At 39.4% G+C, this 15,882-nt stretch overlaps 1 protein-coding gene across 1 annotated transcript in view; it reads right to left on the reverse strand.

Moving 5' to 3' along the window:
* Positions 1-1,536: 1,536 nt before the first annotated feature.
* MEP1B (meprin A subunit beta) overlaps positions 1,537-15,882 on the reverse strand; it is a 28,390-nt gene continuing 14,044 nt past the window's right edge. The window contains exons 8-15 of the mRNA XM_075743001.1: positions 15,012-15,230; positions 11,679-11,831; positions 10,729-10,944; positions 7,775-8,242; positions 5,867-6,049; positions 5,168-5,399; positions 2,521-2,719; positions 1,537-1,554 (exon numbers count right to left, since the gene is read on the reverse strand). Of these exons, the coding sequence (XP_075599116.1) occupies positions 1,537-1,554; positions 2,521-2,719; positions 5,168-5,399; positions 5,867-6,049; positions 7,775-8,242; positions 10,729-10,944; positions 11,679-11,831; positions 15,012-15,230 (1,688 nt within the window). The remainder of the gene's footprint in view (positions 1,555-2,520; positions 2,720-5,167; positions 5,400-5,866; positions 6,050-7,774; positions 8,243-10,728; positions 10,945-11,678; positions 11,832-15,011; positions 15,231-15,882) is intronic.

The raw sequence follows: 15,882 nt of genomic DNA on the forward strand, positions 1-15,882 counted from the left end.
GCATAAGCACTCTCACAATCACAGATCCCTTGAATATTTCCGTGGGCTACCAGTCTGCCCAATATCCATGCCTGGGCTCCCTTACCCCAACCACTGGCTCAGACCAAGTCCTCTGGATGTGGAAATGTTTCCTCCAACTCACCAGCTAGTCCAGCTTGAAGTTTGCTAGTGAGTTATACATATACACAGAGGATTGAATTCACTGAAGAAATATAAACACACCCAGGTCTCCAGCTGCCAGCACTTGGACCTCTTGCACACCCACTTACAACCCAATCCTTCCAGTTGCTGCCACCCAGACCTACAGCCCTGGTGCCCACGGCCTTTTCTCTAGTTGCTGGCACTTGGACCTTTCAACACACATACAAGACACACACGCACCCCCCCCCCCCCCGCCTCCAATCCCTCCAGTCGCTGGTGTTTAGACCTAGAAGTCCTACCGCCCACAGTCCCTCCAGTTACTGGCACACAGACTCTTGCATGCCAGTCCCTCTATGTGCTAGTACCTAGACCCACAAGCCATAAGACCTGTGAACTCCTCTGGTCATTGGCACACAGATCTCTTTTGCAGCCCATTTTTGCACCATTTTCCCCACACTACTTCCTCTGATCATAGAACCACAGAATGGTTTGGGTTGGAAGGGACCTTAAAGATCATCTAGTTCCAACCCCCCTGCTGTGGGCAGGGACACCCTCCACTGTGATCCTTCCCCTTTTCTTTGGATCCTTTGGCCCTTCCCCTAAACTTCCTATAGTTATTTTTACGTAAGTCCACCAGCCTCTTCTTACAGCCCATATCCCAAGCAGCCTCCCATAATACTCATATTAATCATGTTTCTTCCTTCCTATCAGTTAAAAATTGTTGTTCAGGTTGACATTCTTGAAGGCTTTGCCTGAGTAGTTCCTTCAATGGACCATCAATCAGCGGCTGAAGCACTCTGGGTCCTCATTATTGTCTCTGTTGTGACTTACTCATTAATGTTTATGTGTCTGTGTAGTTAATTTATCACTTTCCTCATTACTTGTTATTTCTTTTATAGTGAGTGGATCATAACCAAATAACTCAATGAACGAGACGCTCCCACACTCCACATCATACCCTCACACTGCCTACTGACGGGTGTTGCAGGACTCAGAACTGCTGGGTACCCCATGATTACAGAGTCCAGCTCCCTTTTATTATAGACATCTGTACCATGACAAGATAGCCAACCTAGACTTCACTGTGCTTCCCTGTGTTGGTTGAAAGTCAGGATGCAGTTTTACTTGTTTTCTTCATGTTCAGGTAGACTTAAAGGATAGGGCAGACATGTCACACAACATATTTCCGTCTTTCTCCATTGCATCATAATACAAAACACAGTCAGACACTTTACTGAGTTTAGCACAGTATTTTATCCAGATGATGAATTATTTTCCAGACTTTACAAACCTTTATCATGATGGTTGAGATAAAAGTAACAGAAAGAATGATGTCATACTTGTCGTTTTCCAGTGATGTTCGTCTTGTGTCCTTGATGCTTGTTTGCATTATCTTCAGAAGGATGTTTTATTCTAAATGAGGAAAAAAAAAAAAAACACCAAAACAAATAAACTCACAACTCAAAAGCATGTAGGAAGGAAAATATATGTATAATGTAAGAGTGTTACTTACAAAAAAAAAAACCCAAAATAATTTATTGGAAGGTCATAAAGTAACAGTGTCAAGTATCTGGTACTGCACAGAGGTACTGCGCCTCAACAGGACATCTCATAAAGAGTATTAGGACAAAATTCAAAACATTAAGTCTGCTCTCTGGAAAGCCATTCCTCTTTAATTCGCTTACAAAATTTCCCCTGCACCTTGTGAGTCCCTCTAAGCTATGTTATTCTTGCTATTTCCAAGTCTAGGTCTCTGTTTAAACTAAGAGTCTAGATGCTTCGGACTTTATGAAACTTCCTATCCAAACCTGCCCAAATGTCTCTGCTATTCATTACATGGCATTTCTGATCCAGTCATTCAGATAGTTTTAACCTGTTGTGTCCTTTTAATTCTCCTTAAGTCACAATTTCCATGGCTACTTTGTTCCTTGCATTAAAAATGGCCTTTGAGTAGGGAAACTGATTTTTAGATTTCCTTTTTGTTTTGACATTTAGGGTTGGGTTTTTTTAGCACCATATCCTGGTGTTTTAAGGAGAGATCTTTAGTAGAAAATGCTGTAATAGATGAAATACAAGTCCATTAAGTGGAAGACATAGTTTATTTACGAATTGAAAATGAGCCCCTTTGTTCACACTCTCCCGCTGCCATCACAGCAGTAAGAGTGGTGGGAGTGGAGAGGGAGAACAGGTGAAGTGGCTTTTTGGTGTCTGATAAATTAGTAGCACTTAATGGAGCTCTTTAATTCCTAAACTGGAGTCTTCGGACTTCAAAAATGCGACATCTTCCAATTTACTCCTTACTGAATTTGATTGTTTACTTTTTAGTAAATATATATATGTGCATGTGTGTGTATTTGTTGAAAGAGGCAAAATACTTACTTCTAGAGTCAGGCTCTCCCCATTTTCCTTTCTTCGACTGTATTTCTTTTTAAGGCACACTGCCGTTGTGATAGTGACAATAAGCATTACAACAAATACACTTATGGTTGAAGAAACAGCTATTATAGTATTTTCTCGAGTTGAGCCTTTCCTTTCACATTTTGCTCCCATGTACCACCAGTTGTCACCTGCTGGACATCTAGAAAGTAAAAGAACAAACGTGCAGCATCATCTAAAGATTAAAGGCATGAAAAGGGCTACTTAAAAAAATGGCATCTCTGATGCACTGTTTCTATATCCCAAAGCATAATGAAGTTATCTTAAAATGGACTTCTATTTTAAAGTTGTCTTGAGTGGCCCACTGTCCTTACACATCTGGATGTGCTTCTTTCAGCTTCCTGCTGCTTTACAGGTCGTGTCTTCAGAGAGAGCCTTTGCTGGAAAACCAAAGTGCCATCCCGATTCTTTTGACTGCTTAAGGCTTGACCACAGCTGATCTATAGAGCTGCTGCTACAGAATGATCATCTTTTGCTAGCAATAGAGAGGTCCTCTGCATCTCTCAGTTCACTTATCTGCTTCCTTTTCCTTGAAGTTTATAGCACTTCTGTTGATAGAAAACTCACTTTCTTCTCCATGAAACTGATAGCTGTCACTAGGACCACTGTCATGTAATATTTGCTTCCACTATTACTAATTAGCCTCATATCCTGATGCAGTTCTGCCTTCTGTCATGCTCATCTTTTACACAAAGCCCTTCTATCTTCTTTACTCAGTCCATTTTAAAAAGCCTTTATAGGAAGGAGTTGAATAATCTCCTAGGGCAAGTGGTCCAGAAGCTTTACACTGCTGGTTTTATCCAATCAAGCCACATATACCATCCTCTAGAAAACTTCATCCTCCTATTTCCTCATGTGTTCTTTGTTTGGTTTTTTGGGTTTTTTTTATTTCTCAGCTCACCTTATGCAGCAATTCGAACCCATGAGATAAATGGGGTAGAGACCACAGGCCGGACTGTCAAGGTACTGCTGACCAGATAGCAGCTGAACCAAAACTTAGGTGAATGAATTCCCCAGTTCTAAGACTGAGCTAGCCAAAGATGTTCCCACCACATTCCCCTTTCCCTGCTCAGGGCTTCTCCACTAGTAGATCTGGTACATTCTGATCAGACCTTCTCATTGCCAGAAGGAGCTTATTTTCAAATTTAAAGAACTTGTAGGAGCTGCCTCTGCCCTTCCCCAAGAAAAAGGTAAGAAAAAATTAACATTCTAGCAGTTGTCTGGTTTTAGGACTATAAACAACCTCCAAGCCTTAATTCCTTCACCTTATCCAGCATCACTGTCAGCTCTGAAACATTTTATAGTGAGCATATGAAGGTCTCAATGATCTAACTGGAAAATAAAATACATGTGCAGTACCGCTGAATGCACACCTGCCCCTATCTTTCTAACCCTGGTTGTTCCTTATGTTATTGTTTTTCTAGTTCCTAAGTAATTTGTTCAGAACTATATGCTCAACCCTGAAAATGAGTCTTTTTGCAGTGTGCTGCAAGGATGCTGACTGTTGGGTGACTTCATGTGATCCAGCTTAAACACAGTTATGTATCACATCCCCCCTTGTTTCCCAGTAGAAAATTGGGGCCGAAACTGGCTGCTGGTCACACACTTCTGTAGGACAGAAAGTATATCACATCATAGGCAGTAGAGCTGCAAATAGTCCAGAGGTGTCAGAAAATAAATGTTTTCATTACATAATTTTGAAATCAGACGTAACATTCAGCATAAATTTTATTTGTCTTCTTGGAACAGCTTCTTGACATTTACTCGTATTTGTGACCTGCTTCTGGTCGGTTGCACAAGAATTGTTTTTTAAAAGGCTTCTAAATGGCGAGATATAACACTTAATGAGTCATCCTGACTCTTACTGCTCTCGGCCTTTAGAGGTTTGCCTCACAGCACTCCACCGGTCTACCTGCCTTGGTGCAGCATCACATAAGGTTCCTGTCTTCAGCCCTAGAGCTTGTTTGAGAGCTGGAACAATGCTGACCAGCCAGGTGGGTTACATAAATGTATCAACAGAGAAGCAAATAAAAGTTGATATTAATTTTCTTTCAGGGCAAACAATCTTTTTAGTCGTCAGCCTTCATCTCTGGTTTCAAAGGTAAGCAACTACAATTTGGTAATTCATGGTCATAATTTACACTACACAGTAGTTCTGAATCAAATTCCAAAATAATGTCTATGCTGCTTCCTGCCTGAGAAGTATTAAAGCTTTTTTCTACTGATATAAATGCTATTTTGTTTCAACTGCATTTATATTTAACTCTTATAAATTTTGCTATAGGGACTTCTAAGGAGATGCACAGTCCATTGTATAACACTGGATGAATACATTACTGAAAATGATAAATAAATTTAAAATATAATTCACAGGGAAGTCAAGTAGAGTACTTCAAAATGATCAAATGCTGAGGTTAGGAGTTTTGTTGCCCAAACTGGTCATAAGTTTAGTCTCACAGTAGCAGTTGGAAATATTTGCCTTGATCAGCTATAGTCTGTCTTTCCTTTCATTAGAAACAAAGATTTATGCTACTAGAAATTTGCATTACTCATCCTAAAATTGCATTTGAGTGTGAATAAAGGCAGTTACCTGCACACCGGTGCTGTATCTACAATAACACAGATACCGTTGTTTTCACAAGGGTTGTCTGGGCAGAAATTGGGCACCTCTATCTCTGGCTTTTCCGTCGGGGTGACAGAGGGTGTTGTGGTGGTGCTAGGCCTGGTGGTGGTAGAGGTAGGTTTGATGGTGTTGGCACTGGATGTATTCACAACAAAGGTGGGTGAAATGCTTGGCTGAGTTGATAGTAGATGTGATATATCTGCACAATCAAACCACAAGAAATAAGGTCTTTACTTCATGGGTTTCTTCCTCTTATTCTAATGATAAATTCTAATGGTAAGTTCTAACGGTAAAGAGCAAAGAGCCTGTCCACAGATATAATGGATAAACAGTCTTTTTACCTTCCAGGACCATGAGGTATTTTGGAAATGTCCTCTAGATTTTTTCAGAAACAGACAATTTTATTCAAAGTACTCTATTCAAAATTTGCACAGGATTAGCATTGTTTTATACACCTGCACATGAGATAAAGGAATTATACAGTGCAGGTACCTATCCACAAATTTATTCAGACATGTGATTTAACTATAGATACATGCATAGTTCCAAAACTGCTCATTTGCAAAGTACATCATGTGTATTTATATCTACAGCACTAGTGACTAAGTGAGTATGTGATATTCCGTGTTTACTGTATAGTAAAGAATATCGGCTATGTTTACATACCTTCCATTGTTAAAAGAATATAAACACCATCTTCTTTAATAAAGTTGCGGCTTCTAAGTCTCTGATGAGTTAAGAATGCAGTCGTTCCACTTCCTGGACCTCTCATGAATGTAGTTCCATTGGGAAAAGATGCCGGAGATCCCACTTTATCTGGCCTATCCCAAAAATAAGTTGATGAGGAATCTGGAAAAAAAAATGAACTGAATGTGAATGTGGGACAACTCTGGATTTCTTTCTTAATAAGGTCCCTTCCTTCTTGGATAATCTCTGCTGAAAACTAGTACTGAGGCCTCTCTCAGTAACCAAGATGGACTATATCCTACTTTGCCTGCTTCTGCCTAGTTGCTCATGGATATCATGAATATGGAGAAGACAATAAATTACCTGAAACTCAAGGAACAGGAGCAATGCTGAACCTGCCTATAACATTTGCAGATTTTTTTGCCTCAGATTCCACACTGATGAGATGCACAAGGCAATGGAGATCTTCAAACGGCTTGTTTTAGCCTGAGCTATTGAGAAAATAGCCTGCTGGAGATGACATTATTGGAGAGCTAGTTGAAAACATATTGTATTTTCTTCATAGTTCTTTAAAAGTGTAGTGGGCAAGAAGATGAGTAGCATATGAATCATCTGTAAAATGAATTAATTCAGTGCTTCTCAAAAAAGAGCATCTCTTGATGTGGATGTATGGCAAAGGATACTTGAACGGTCACAGGCCACTGATGTCCCCTCCATCAAACCCTGTTCTAAATCTCAAAGCTGAGCCTGATTGTCTATGAAAGTATCTGACAGAGGGAGAAGAAACTGATGGCTCCAACGCCTCGGCTGGTTAGAGAAAGGACAGGAGTTACACGGCTTCTCTTGAGAATCTGGGGCTATTAGCACTATATGAATAAAGAGGGAAGAAGGGGCAGAGTGCAAACAGACTGCATGTCCACAGGGTCAGGGAAGGAAAAGGGCTGAGCACTGTGGCCATAATAGCAGAGAGCACAGGGAAAATGTCAGCCATCTACGCAGGACCCGGTGGGATGTGTCATTCATTTACAGGGGAGGACATTTAGTCTTTCTAGATTACCCTCATTGTTTTCATGTAGAGACAGTGTCATAGAAAAATGTAAATCATAAAATATTAAAAATAATACTGTGAATTTGACATTGTTGTGCCTTCCCTCCTTCACTAATTTTATGGTCTGAAAGCCCAGGAAAATAATTCAGTGGTGAGGGTGGTTTCTTCCTTTTGGCAAACCCCTTATATCGATGCAGAAAGTAACTTTGGCTTAAATCCAATCTTTATCCAATGATGAATATGGGGGTTTTCTTTAACATCTCTCTTTATAGAGATTCCTACCATTTCTCAGAGTTACATCTTTACCTCAATTGCCTCCTTTCCAAGTTATTGTGGACAATTGCTCCTTATCTTCTCATACCTTGAACGAGTAGAGATTATGTAATATGAATCAGTACTTTGTTCATCTGGAGATTTGTGCTGACACCATTGTATGTTTTACAAGGAGGGAGGGGATTTGTTTAATAGCTGCACTTTTATCTGGTATGACCTCTGTGTCATTGTTAATTCAGTATTTTTCTTTAAGTCTTCTGGAAAACTTCCATTTTCATTAAAGCAGATATAAATGCATCTTCACAGAGTATAGGAAAGAAATTTTAGGAGTGGATCGTCCACCTGTTTCTTATGCAAATCAACTTTGAAATCCAGGGTCCCAGCTTAACCAACTTGTATGTTCAATTTTTTCTTGTCTGTGGATCAGTTGTATTGTTGCTACAAACAAATGAAACATTCCAGAAGCTAAAAAAACCTTGCACTAATTTACACAAAGCGAAAATTTGACTCCTTATCTTTTGGCTGTGCTTTAAACATACTGGATAGCATGTCTGATTTTAACTAACCTGATAATTTCAGAGGGTCAGTTGTTATACTTCTTTGGTTTGACATCTGTTGACGAATATCAGGATGCTGGTCGAGCAGAATCACGGTACCTTGTTGCCATGCGCAGGGCCATTGCAACTGGTCATCATTTGCTCCAGAAATCAAGTGCAAGTACATTGCTAAATTAAATGGGTTATCGGTGGTACCATTTACATACAAGCTGACCTGAAAAGCATATCCTTTACTGGAGTAAAAAGGTGGACTGTATATTCTTCCTTCTGTCCCTGCTGGACTTGTGTTGAGGAGATGTGCGAAATTTCTGATATGCCAGACGTGGTGGGGACACTGAGTTTCTGACAAGTTGATGTCGTCAATAGAAAGGCCTCCCATTGATAAGCCGCTTCCTCTCGTGCCTTGAAACACAACCCTGAATTTACTTGTAACATTCAAAGAAACGTGATGGAGCTGCCAGTAACTCGCAGGTGAACCTGAAAAACAGGGGTAGGGATTTCTGAGTAAGCAGTACAGACAAACACTGCACAGGTCTACGGACCCTATACCAACACTATGTAAGAATTTCTCAATTCCACTGGCACTGATGTGATGGAACATTTCTCCTGTGGATGTTACGTTTTCAGTGCAAGATCGTATTTTCTCAATTCAGTTTTTCAACAGATTTAATATGCATAGCAGCTCTTTAATTTGAGTTAAAACAATTCTAATGGTTATGACTGCTTTTTCTTTTAGATTTTTAAAGAACATTGCATTAAATTAGGATAGATTTTGTGATAGATAAATAAATGCACAAGGATGGCTGTCACCTGTATTATTAAAAAGCAAAAAATCCAGAACAAGGTATATTCAAATAACTGAATAACAACATGTCTCAGCAAAGAATGCTGCAGGGGATTTTGAGAACCTAGAAGTACAAGACTGGTTCATTCAACTGTTTTTGTATATTTAAATGGCTTGATGGAAGTTTGCCTATGCAGAATCACTATTCACCCACGAACTGATTAATGGAGCTAAGTTCAAATTAAAGCCACTCATTTGCAAAACCTACTTCATGTGATAAAACCTCACTGAGAGTCTGATGTTGCATCCAAAATTGCCTGCACTAGAAAATTCCACTTGACTCCAAGAGCAGTGTAGACAAAAGCAAAGACATCTGCGCATGGACCTTGTAAGGCAAGTGGAAGTAGGGCATTCTTTGTTGATAGTATGTGCAGCAAAATGGCTTCTTTTGCTCTCTGGTTTATGCTCACCTGCACAGAAGACCAGACTTTCAGCTGCATTTGTGGAATAAACAGTGCCAATCCCAGGTACAGAATTCATGCTTCACTTCCCTAACAATTCTAAACATAATACAATGGATCTCAGATATGAGTCTTATTTTCTTGCCATTTTGCATTACTGTTATAATTAGGAGGAAAAAAATAATCCTAAACAAGAACAAAAGCACCCTACTGTTTCCCATTAAATTGCCTTCTGCATAAACTGAAGTTTTTTTGAACTACACAGATTATATGCAAGACTGGGGTTTCTAACTCATGTTCAATAAGCAGATCAGCTACTGTGCTGCAAAATGTCCCGTCCCCACAGCCTCCCCTGCTCCTGGCCGAAGGCAGCCACAGCTGCCATAGAGCAGCAGAAAGGGCTCAGGGCTTGTCCCTCAGCCTCTCGAGCACGGTGGTTCAGTGCAAACCCATGAGCGGCTCAGCCAGGACGTTAGATCATGGCTGGAAAGGGCTGTAGTGCCATTGCTTCTTCCAGTTTGTTGGCTGGGTTGGTGAGGGCAACTTCTCACAAGAGAGAAGAGAAACAGCTTGGGGGAAAACATGATCTTAAACCATTCCCGAAAGTTTTCCCAGAGATTGTGAAAGTAGAGTGCCCATTTGGACACACATATGAGATCAGAGACTTAAAAGGAAATTATGGGCTTGAGAAAGCAGGAATGAGAGATGGGACCTGATATATATGAGAGTATTTGTGAAGAAGGCTGAAGTGTGGAGAAATTAATCTTGGCTTCAAAGTAGGGTTTGAAAGAGTTTGGAGGGATCAGACTGATCTGAAATCTACATCTGCTTTGGCAGCCCTGACACTTATATTAAGGATTCTTGATGGCACACAGGGATGATGAAAGCGTCAGGGTGAAGAAAAGAATGGGGAAAAAAAAAAAAAAGAAAAACAGGCACCAGCAGCAGCTGAACCTAAAGGGACAAAAAGAGGCAGAAGAGTGGACTTGCTACCTATTTAGTAAAAGAACTTGCTCAGACCCTTATGTAACCAGAATATTGAACTAGTTATAGCTGTAATGGAGACCAAGTAATAGTTAAATATTTGAGAAAATAATTTAATCATAAGGTGACTTTGGCAATTCTAGCTTAAAGAGCTCTTGTCCATTAAGTGACCTCAGTGGCTCATTCCACAGGCCACAGGCTCCTAAAAACACAAGAACTTAATTTTCTTCAAACTACAACTCAAATCATTATCTGCTGCCCATATATTTCAGTTAAGTCATTTCAAACCTTGTTTAAAAAGTAAGTTGAGTTTTATTTATCTTTTTTAAACTGGTATGTTAGGTATTCTAGGGCATTTACACTTTCCATTTCTTTATTATAACTTTCTTATTCATTGTAATTCATTCTAATGACCAGCTTCATCTGTTGCTATTGATACCAGCAATTCTAGAACAGTTAAAATGACTGCTTATGGAATTTTAGCTATTTTGGTGAGAAAACTATCTCGATAATGCAAGAGTTTGTAATTTGTGGTAATAGATTATGTTATACGAAAATGGCTGACTGAGGATCCATCAAGTATAATTTCACCAGCAAAGAATCAATTCCATAGTTAGAAATGAAGCCAAAGAATAACGCTAGGAGATGAGTCACTTTGCTACAATATTTTCCCCCCAGTACGTCAAAAAGGATATTGAGTATAGATTAAACCAAAATACAATTTTATTCCATACCTTTTATCTCTTCAATTAGTCTCAAAGTACCATTGGGATGAGCTGAAGTATACTCCCTGACCCAGACATACAGTTGGTCGCTTTCGTGACCGCTGTTATAGAAATAGAATTGTAAGCACTGAAAGTCTCTTTTGGGATACAGAATTCGACTCTCCAGGATAGCCGTGCTTCCTGCTGCACCAGTGCTGGTGTTGAAATGCATGAAGTAGCCAGAACCTGTCAAAAGTCATTCAGAAATGAACAGTAGAGGGGAGAGAAAACAAAATTTTCCTGGCGGACTGTATTGCAATAACACTAGAAGACATGGCCAAGTCAGGGTAAGGTAGATCCTGTACAAATCCTCACACTGAGGACTGTTACCTGCTCTCATTCTCCAGAGGCAGAGCTGTTCTCTTTGCAACCTTTTTCCTAATTTGGCTGTCTCTAGTGATTTGTCCTCAAAAGCATGGGCTTTTACTCTTTGCCCAGTGCCAGTAATTCACAGGTGACTCTCTGGAGGACTGGTTCCTGAACTCATGAAGTTTTCTCTGACATATTCAGAAACAACTGGCTATATTCTCAATTCATTGTTCACCTGAGCCCCGAAAATACACATAATTTCTAAATGTCAATCCTGACCAAAGACTTACTGAGCAATTATTCAGAAAAGCAGCAGTCTTTCTGGTGTGCCTGTACCATAGGTTAGAACATTTTATATAGTTCTTGTGTCAGGATGTGACATTAAGACTATAAAATAGATCAAAAGAGATAAGGACATTTAATCTTCTAAATAAGCAGAAAATCAAATGTATCACATGATGTCCCTAAGTGTGTAGATTTATGTTGCTTAGTTAAAAAATAAACTGTAATTTGTCAAGAAATAAACAGAGAACAAGGCCAAGATCGAAGTCAAGTCACATGCCTCTGCAGAAAATACTTCCCAGAGAGATAAGAACAATCTTTTCTCATACCTTTGCATTCTCCCATATTAGTGTGATCAGTATTTGGTCCAGCAGGAACCTGAGACAAACGCTGCCACTCACTGTTATCATCTGAACTTTGAATCATGCCACAGATATTTTCAAGTTCAAAACTGCATGTGTCCATGAAACTTAGGGAGGAGGCTACAAGATTTAAAAATACAAGAAAAAAAATTTTTTTTTATTCTCTATTACATGACATACATTTTAATTCTGAATGTCCAAAGCCAAGAGCAGAGCAAGACTAAATGCAAACAGCAAATAATCAGTGGCTTCAAATACCATCAACATTCATAGGTATAATGTTCAGGAACTCTAAGCATTTGGCAATTAACACTGACACTAATAAGACATTGTCAGGACAACTTTGGGCACTTAGCAAACACAGAAGCGTGCCAGCTAATTAGTGTATCACATCTTTATTTGTAAAAGGAACACTAATACCAGCCCCAACCCACCAACCTTCACACAGACGAAAGGTCCTGAGACTTCCCTGCTTTCTTTGGGCCAGTCCACACATGGACACAGATTTTGATAAAAGTTCACTAATGTATCAGCTGAAGTGCTTATTTTTACATATAATAGAGCAGAAGTTATTTCCCTGCAATAAGCAAGCCTTGATTTTCAAAATGCTGAACTGAAAAAAACTAAGCCCCAAACATTTGGCAAAGGTACATTTGGGACCAGTGGATTTCTCATCTCACACAAATTTTTAAGATGCCTTGCATGTAACGAGTGAAAAATTAAGTGAAAGAAGATTGTGCAGTTGAATAGGAAAGGGAGAAGACTATATGAAATGTTTTCTCTGTCTGAAGCAAACTCTGGATGTGCAAGGGAAGACACAGTCCAGGTTTATCCCTATTCTTAGATTTGTTTCTCATATCTGAGCCCTGTGTAACAGCAGCCATGATTTGAAAACAACTAAGTTAATAAAATGCTTCATGATTATTGCCTTTCAAACTATGTATAAAATATTGTGGCAGGTTTAAAGGTTTCATTGCACCACAAAAAGGACTTTGAGTATCAGAAAAATCAACCTCAATGGCACGCCAAATGCTCCACTTAGGCTGTAGCTCAGGGAAGCACTTAAATATGAACTGCTGCCAAATCAGTTGTACTGCTGAGATGTTTTGTATTGTCCTCAAAGAAAGCTAACAGTCCTCTAGAGGTTGCAAGGGTATCAGAAGTGTTTTATGACTGATACCTTTTAAGATACAGTATTGGTATGATGTTGTAAAAAACAAAAAAATATTTTCATAGTAAATGTTATTTTGATGGCTAGAGAAAGAAAAAAAAAACAGCTAGGGTGTCAGCAAGAAGCTAAGCAAAAATGGAGAATTATTAGAGTAAACAACTCTTTGAAATCAAAATATGAAAGAAAATATGAAATCAATTTGCCCAAAGAGAAGAACTGTAATTAGGAAGTGCCAGCTGGCATGCACTGGTGACCTGAACAACAGGAGGAGAGCAAAGCAAGACTCAATAGCTTACAATGTATTTCTTAGATTAACTAATGAGGTAGGGGAAGGGGGCACTGTTTGGGGGGCAGGGGGAGAGGGGTGTTGAACTCCATCTGTACCAAAAGCCAGATACTTTGTTGGTATATAATGGAAGGCTGGACTTGGAAGAAAAAACATGGGGGATGAGTGGTGAGTCTTAACTACCAGTGGCTGAGGGAAACCTCATAATTCTGCGAAGTTATATGCTACAAGTGGAAAGCGGACTAAAATCTACCATTATCATATGGCCTGAAAGACAGTCCTGAAGAAGAGATCAGAACAGCACTGAAGAATCAGTCAGGATTTCTTATGCTGTGGGTTGGTTTTTTTCAATTTAAGAACCAAGGTTCCCATTTTTTATGCAATTTCCTAACCACACAGGCCTTTTGCAGAAGTTCAGCTTAAACTTTTCCTTAAATCATGTTCAGCAACAGAAGTAATCATCTGATTCCTGTGGGAGGATACCTGCCACCCAAACCATTTTTAGCGTTCCCAGTCTTCCCTCTAACCTGAAACGGATCAGCCCAGCAGCTGGGTGAGTGAGGGCTGGGACCTGCCAAGCACCCATCCTCCCGCCCACAGGGGCCACTTAGGCAAGTGGTGGGTGATCTGAAGACCACTTATGGCTCTGCAAATATTGTGCACAGTATACAAGGCCAAGGGACAGACTGGGGAGCCAGGGTAGATCCTGATTGCACTGAAGGTGGTGGCAGTTTTGTCACTAATTTCAACATGACTGGGGCTTATTTCACTTGGGGAATGTGCCTATGGGTTAAGAATAAAGTTAAAATGTCATGAAGTATTTATATAATGCATGAGAACAATGGAAAGTATATAAGATTACTGGAGAGGAAGAAGGACCCCATCCGCTGTCAAAGGCATCCTTAGCTGTAAGCGCTTCTCTAACACCTAACTGACTGTGCACCAAGCAATAGAAGCTAAGGCTGCATCTAAGTGTGTGTTCAGTTTAGACCTACATGAACAGAAATATTTTCATCAGAATCGTATGCTCAAAAAAATGCACTGTTTTAATACAACAGTTTGATAATTGTTGAAGGCATCTGTAGAAGGAGGATTAAAATGTAATTGTAAACCAATACTTGTAATTGTAAATCACTAATTGGGATACTGAGACAGTGAAGTAAAAGTTTTCATCTGAGTGCTAGGGCACATTTGATGCAGTCACAATTACAGAATTATATTCCTGTTTGGTAATAGAATTATCTATATTTCTCTGTCTCTTACTTTCCCTCAACTTTCTCAGATAAATCCCACATGATCAAAATAATTCTTTTGACCACTTTTCTAAGAGACTGGGTTTGAAACTAAAAATAAAAATTTACAAAGCTCACATTTTCTCCCTAACAGCATCTGTACCGTATTTGCATGAACACATCCTCTGTCTCACAGATTGCATGAGTGCGGGGTAGATACGATAGCCACAGCAAAGATACTCATTGCTGTACAGTGTCTGAGCAGCAGCTGCGGAATAATGGGGGAAAAAACCAAAAAGCTTTGTGCAGAAGCGCACATTTTAAACAACCACCCAAGGGATGAACAAAAATCAGCTGCTGAGTGAAGCTGGTTTTTAACTAAAGGTCAGATAAAATTGCACAGAAAACTCTGCTACACAGCAGTGTTTCTGCAGGAGGGCTATGTTATTGCTAGCTGTACCATTATTTCTGGTGTTTGTAACACCATTCACTTCTCCAAATATGTTAGCATCTCTTTCACTTGTGCCTGGATGAATCCAGCATCTGTGTATCACCCTTATTTCTTTCAAATGCCAGAAGCAAAAAAATTCAAAAGAAATGGAGAAGCTTACAGCAATTGTAGAGCCGGTTCAGTTTCTGGAGATCATAATCGCTGAAATCCATTCGCTGTCCTATAACATCCATGAAGTCTGGTATGTTAGTGACGATGGTGGGTTCAGTTCCATTCCTGAATGCATTTTGGCTATAGTGCATCACAGAAGTGTAGTCATAGGGAACATTCAGCGAGTCTGATGTTTTATCATCATATTTGTTGAAATTATGATCTTTACCTAAATGGGAAAAATACAAGGAAAAGTTATTTGTTGCCCAAGAAGACCAAGTTTTGATGTACAGACTTAAGGTGACAGAGAATCCATCAGATCTCCAAGTATTTATTTGTAGTTGTTTACTTGTACTTACTTTGTAAAACTATTTTGTTTCTAGTCTAGAGTTATTTACTTTCCTCTCTCAGCAACTGGAACACAACACAACAACTTCTGCTGGATGAAGGAAAGCTTTTTGCTACCAGAAATCTTTTTCCCGTGAAACTACCCATAAACTTTGATGGGCTCGTGATGCCCAAAAGTGGAGACACTGTTTCAGTACTCAAATTAATGCAATTTGCAATTGTAATATCTCCCTGTTTCTAATCGGTATTCTCTGATGTTTAATTGCTAGTCATTTTAGCTCACAATAAACAAGTTAGAGTCGTCATCAGATAAGCTTCCAGAATTTAACTTTACAGATATGCTCTGGAGTATAAGCAAAATAAATTACTAACTACCCAATGGAAGGTAAATTTTTAAATGTTTTAAAACAGTCAAAATACAGTAAGTATATTCTGGTCAGTGTAAAAAAGCTGCAGCAGTTTCAAATGGCCAACAATAACACAACTTGTCATTAAAGAGTCAGCAAAAATATAATGGAAATCAAACAAGACTC

The sequence above is a fragment of the Balearica regulorum genome, chromosome 2, assembly GCF_011004875.1.
Source record: "Balearica regulorum gibbericeps isolate bBalReg1 chromosome 2, bBalReg1.pri, whole genome shotgun sequence".
In the NCBI taxonomy this organism is placed as follows: domain Eukaryota; kingdom Metazoa; phylum Chordata; class Aves; order Gruiformes; family Gruidae; genus Balearica; species Balearica regulorum.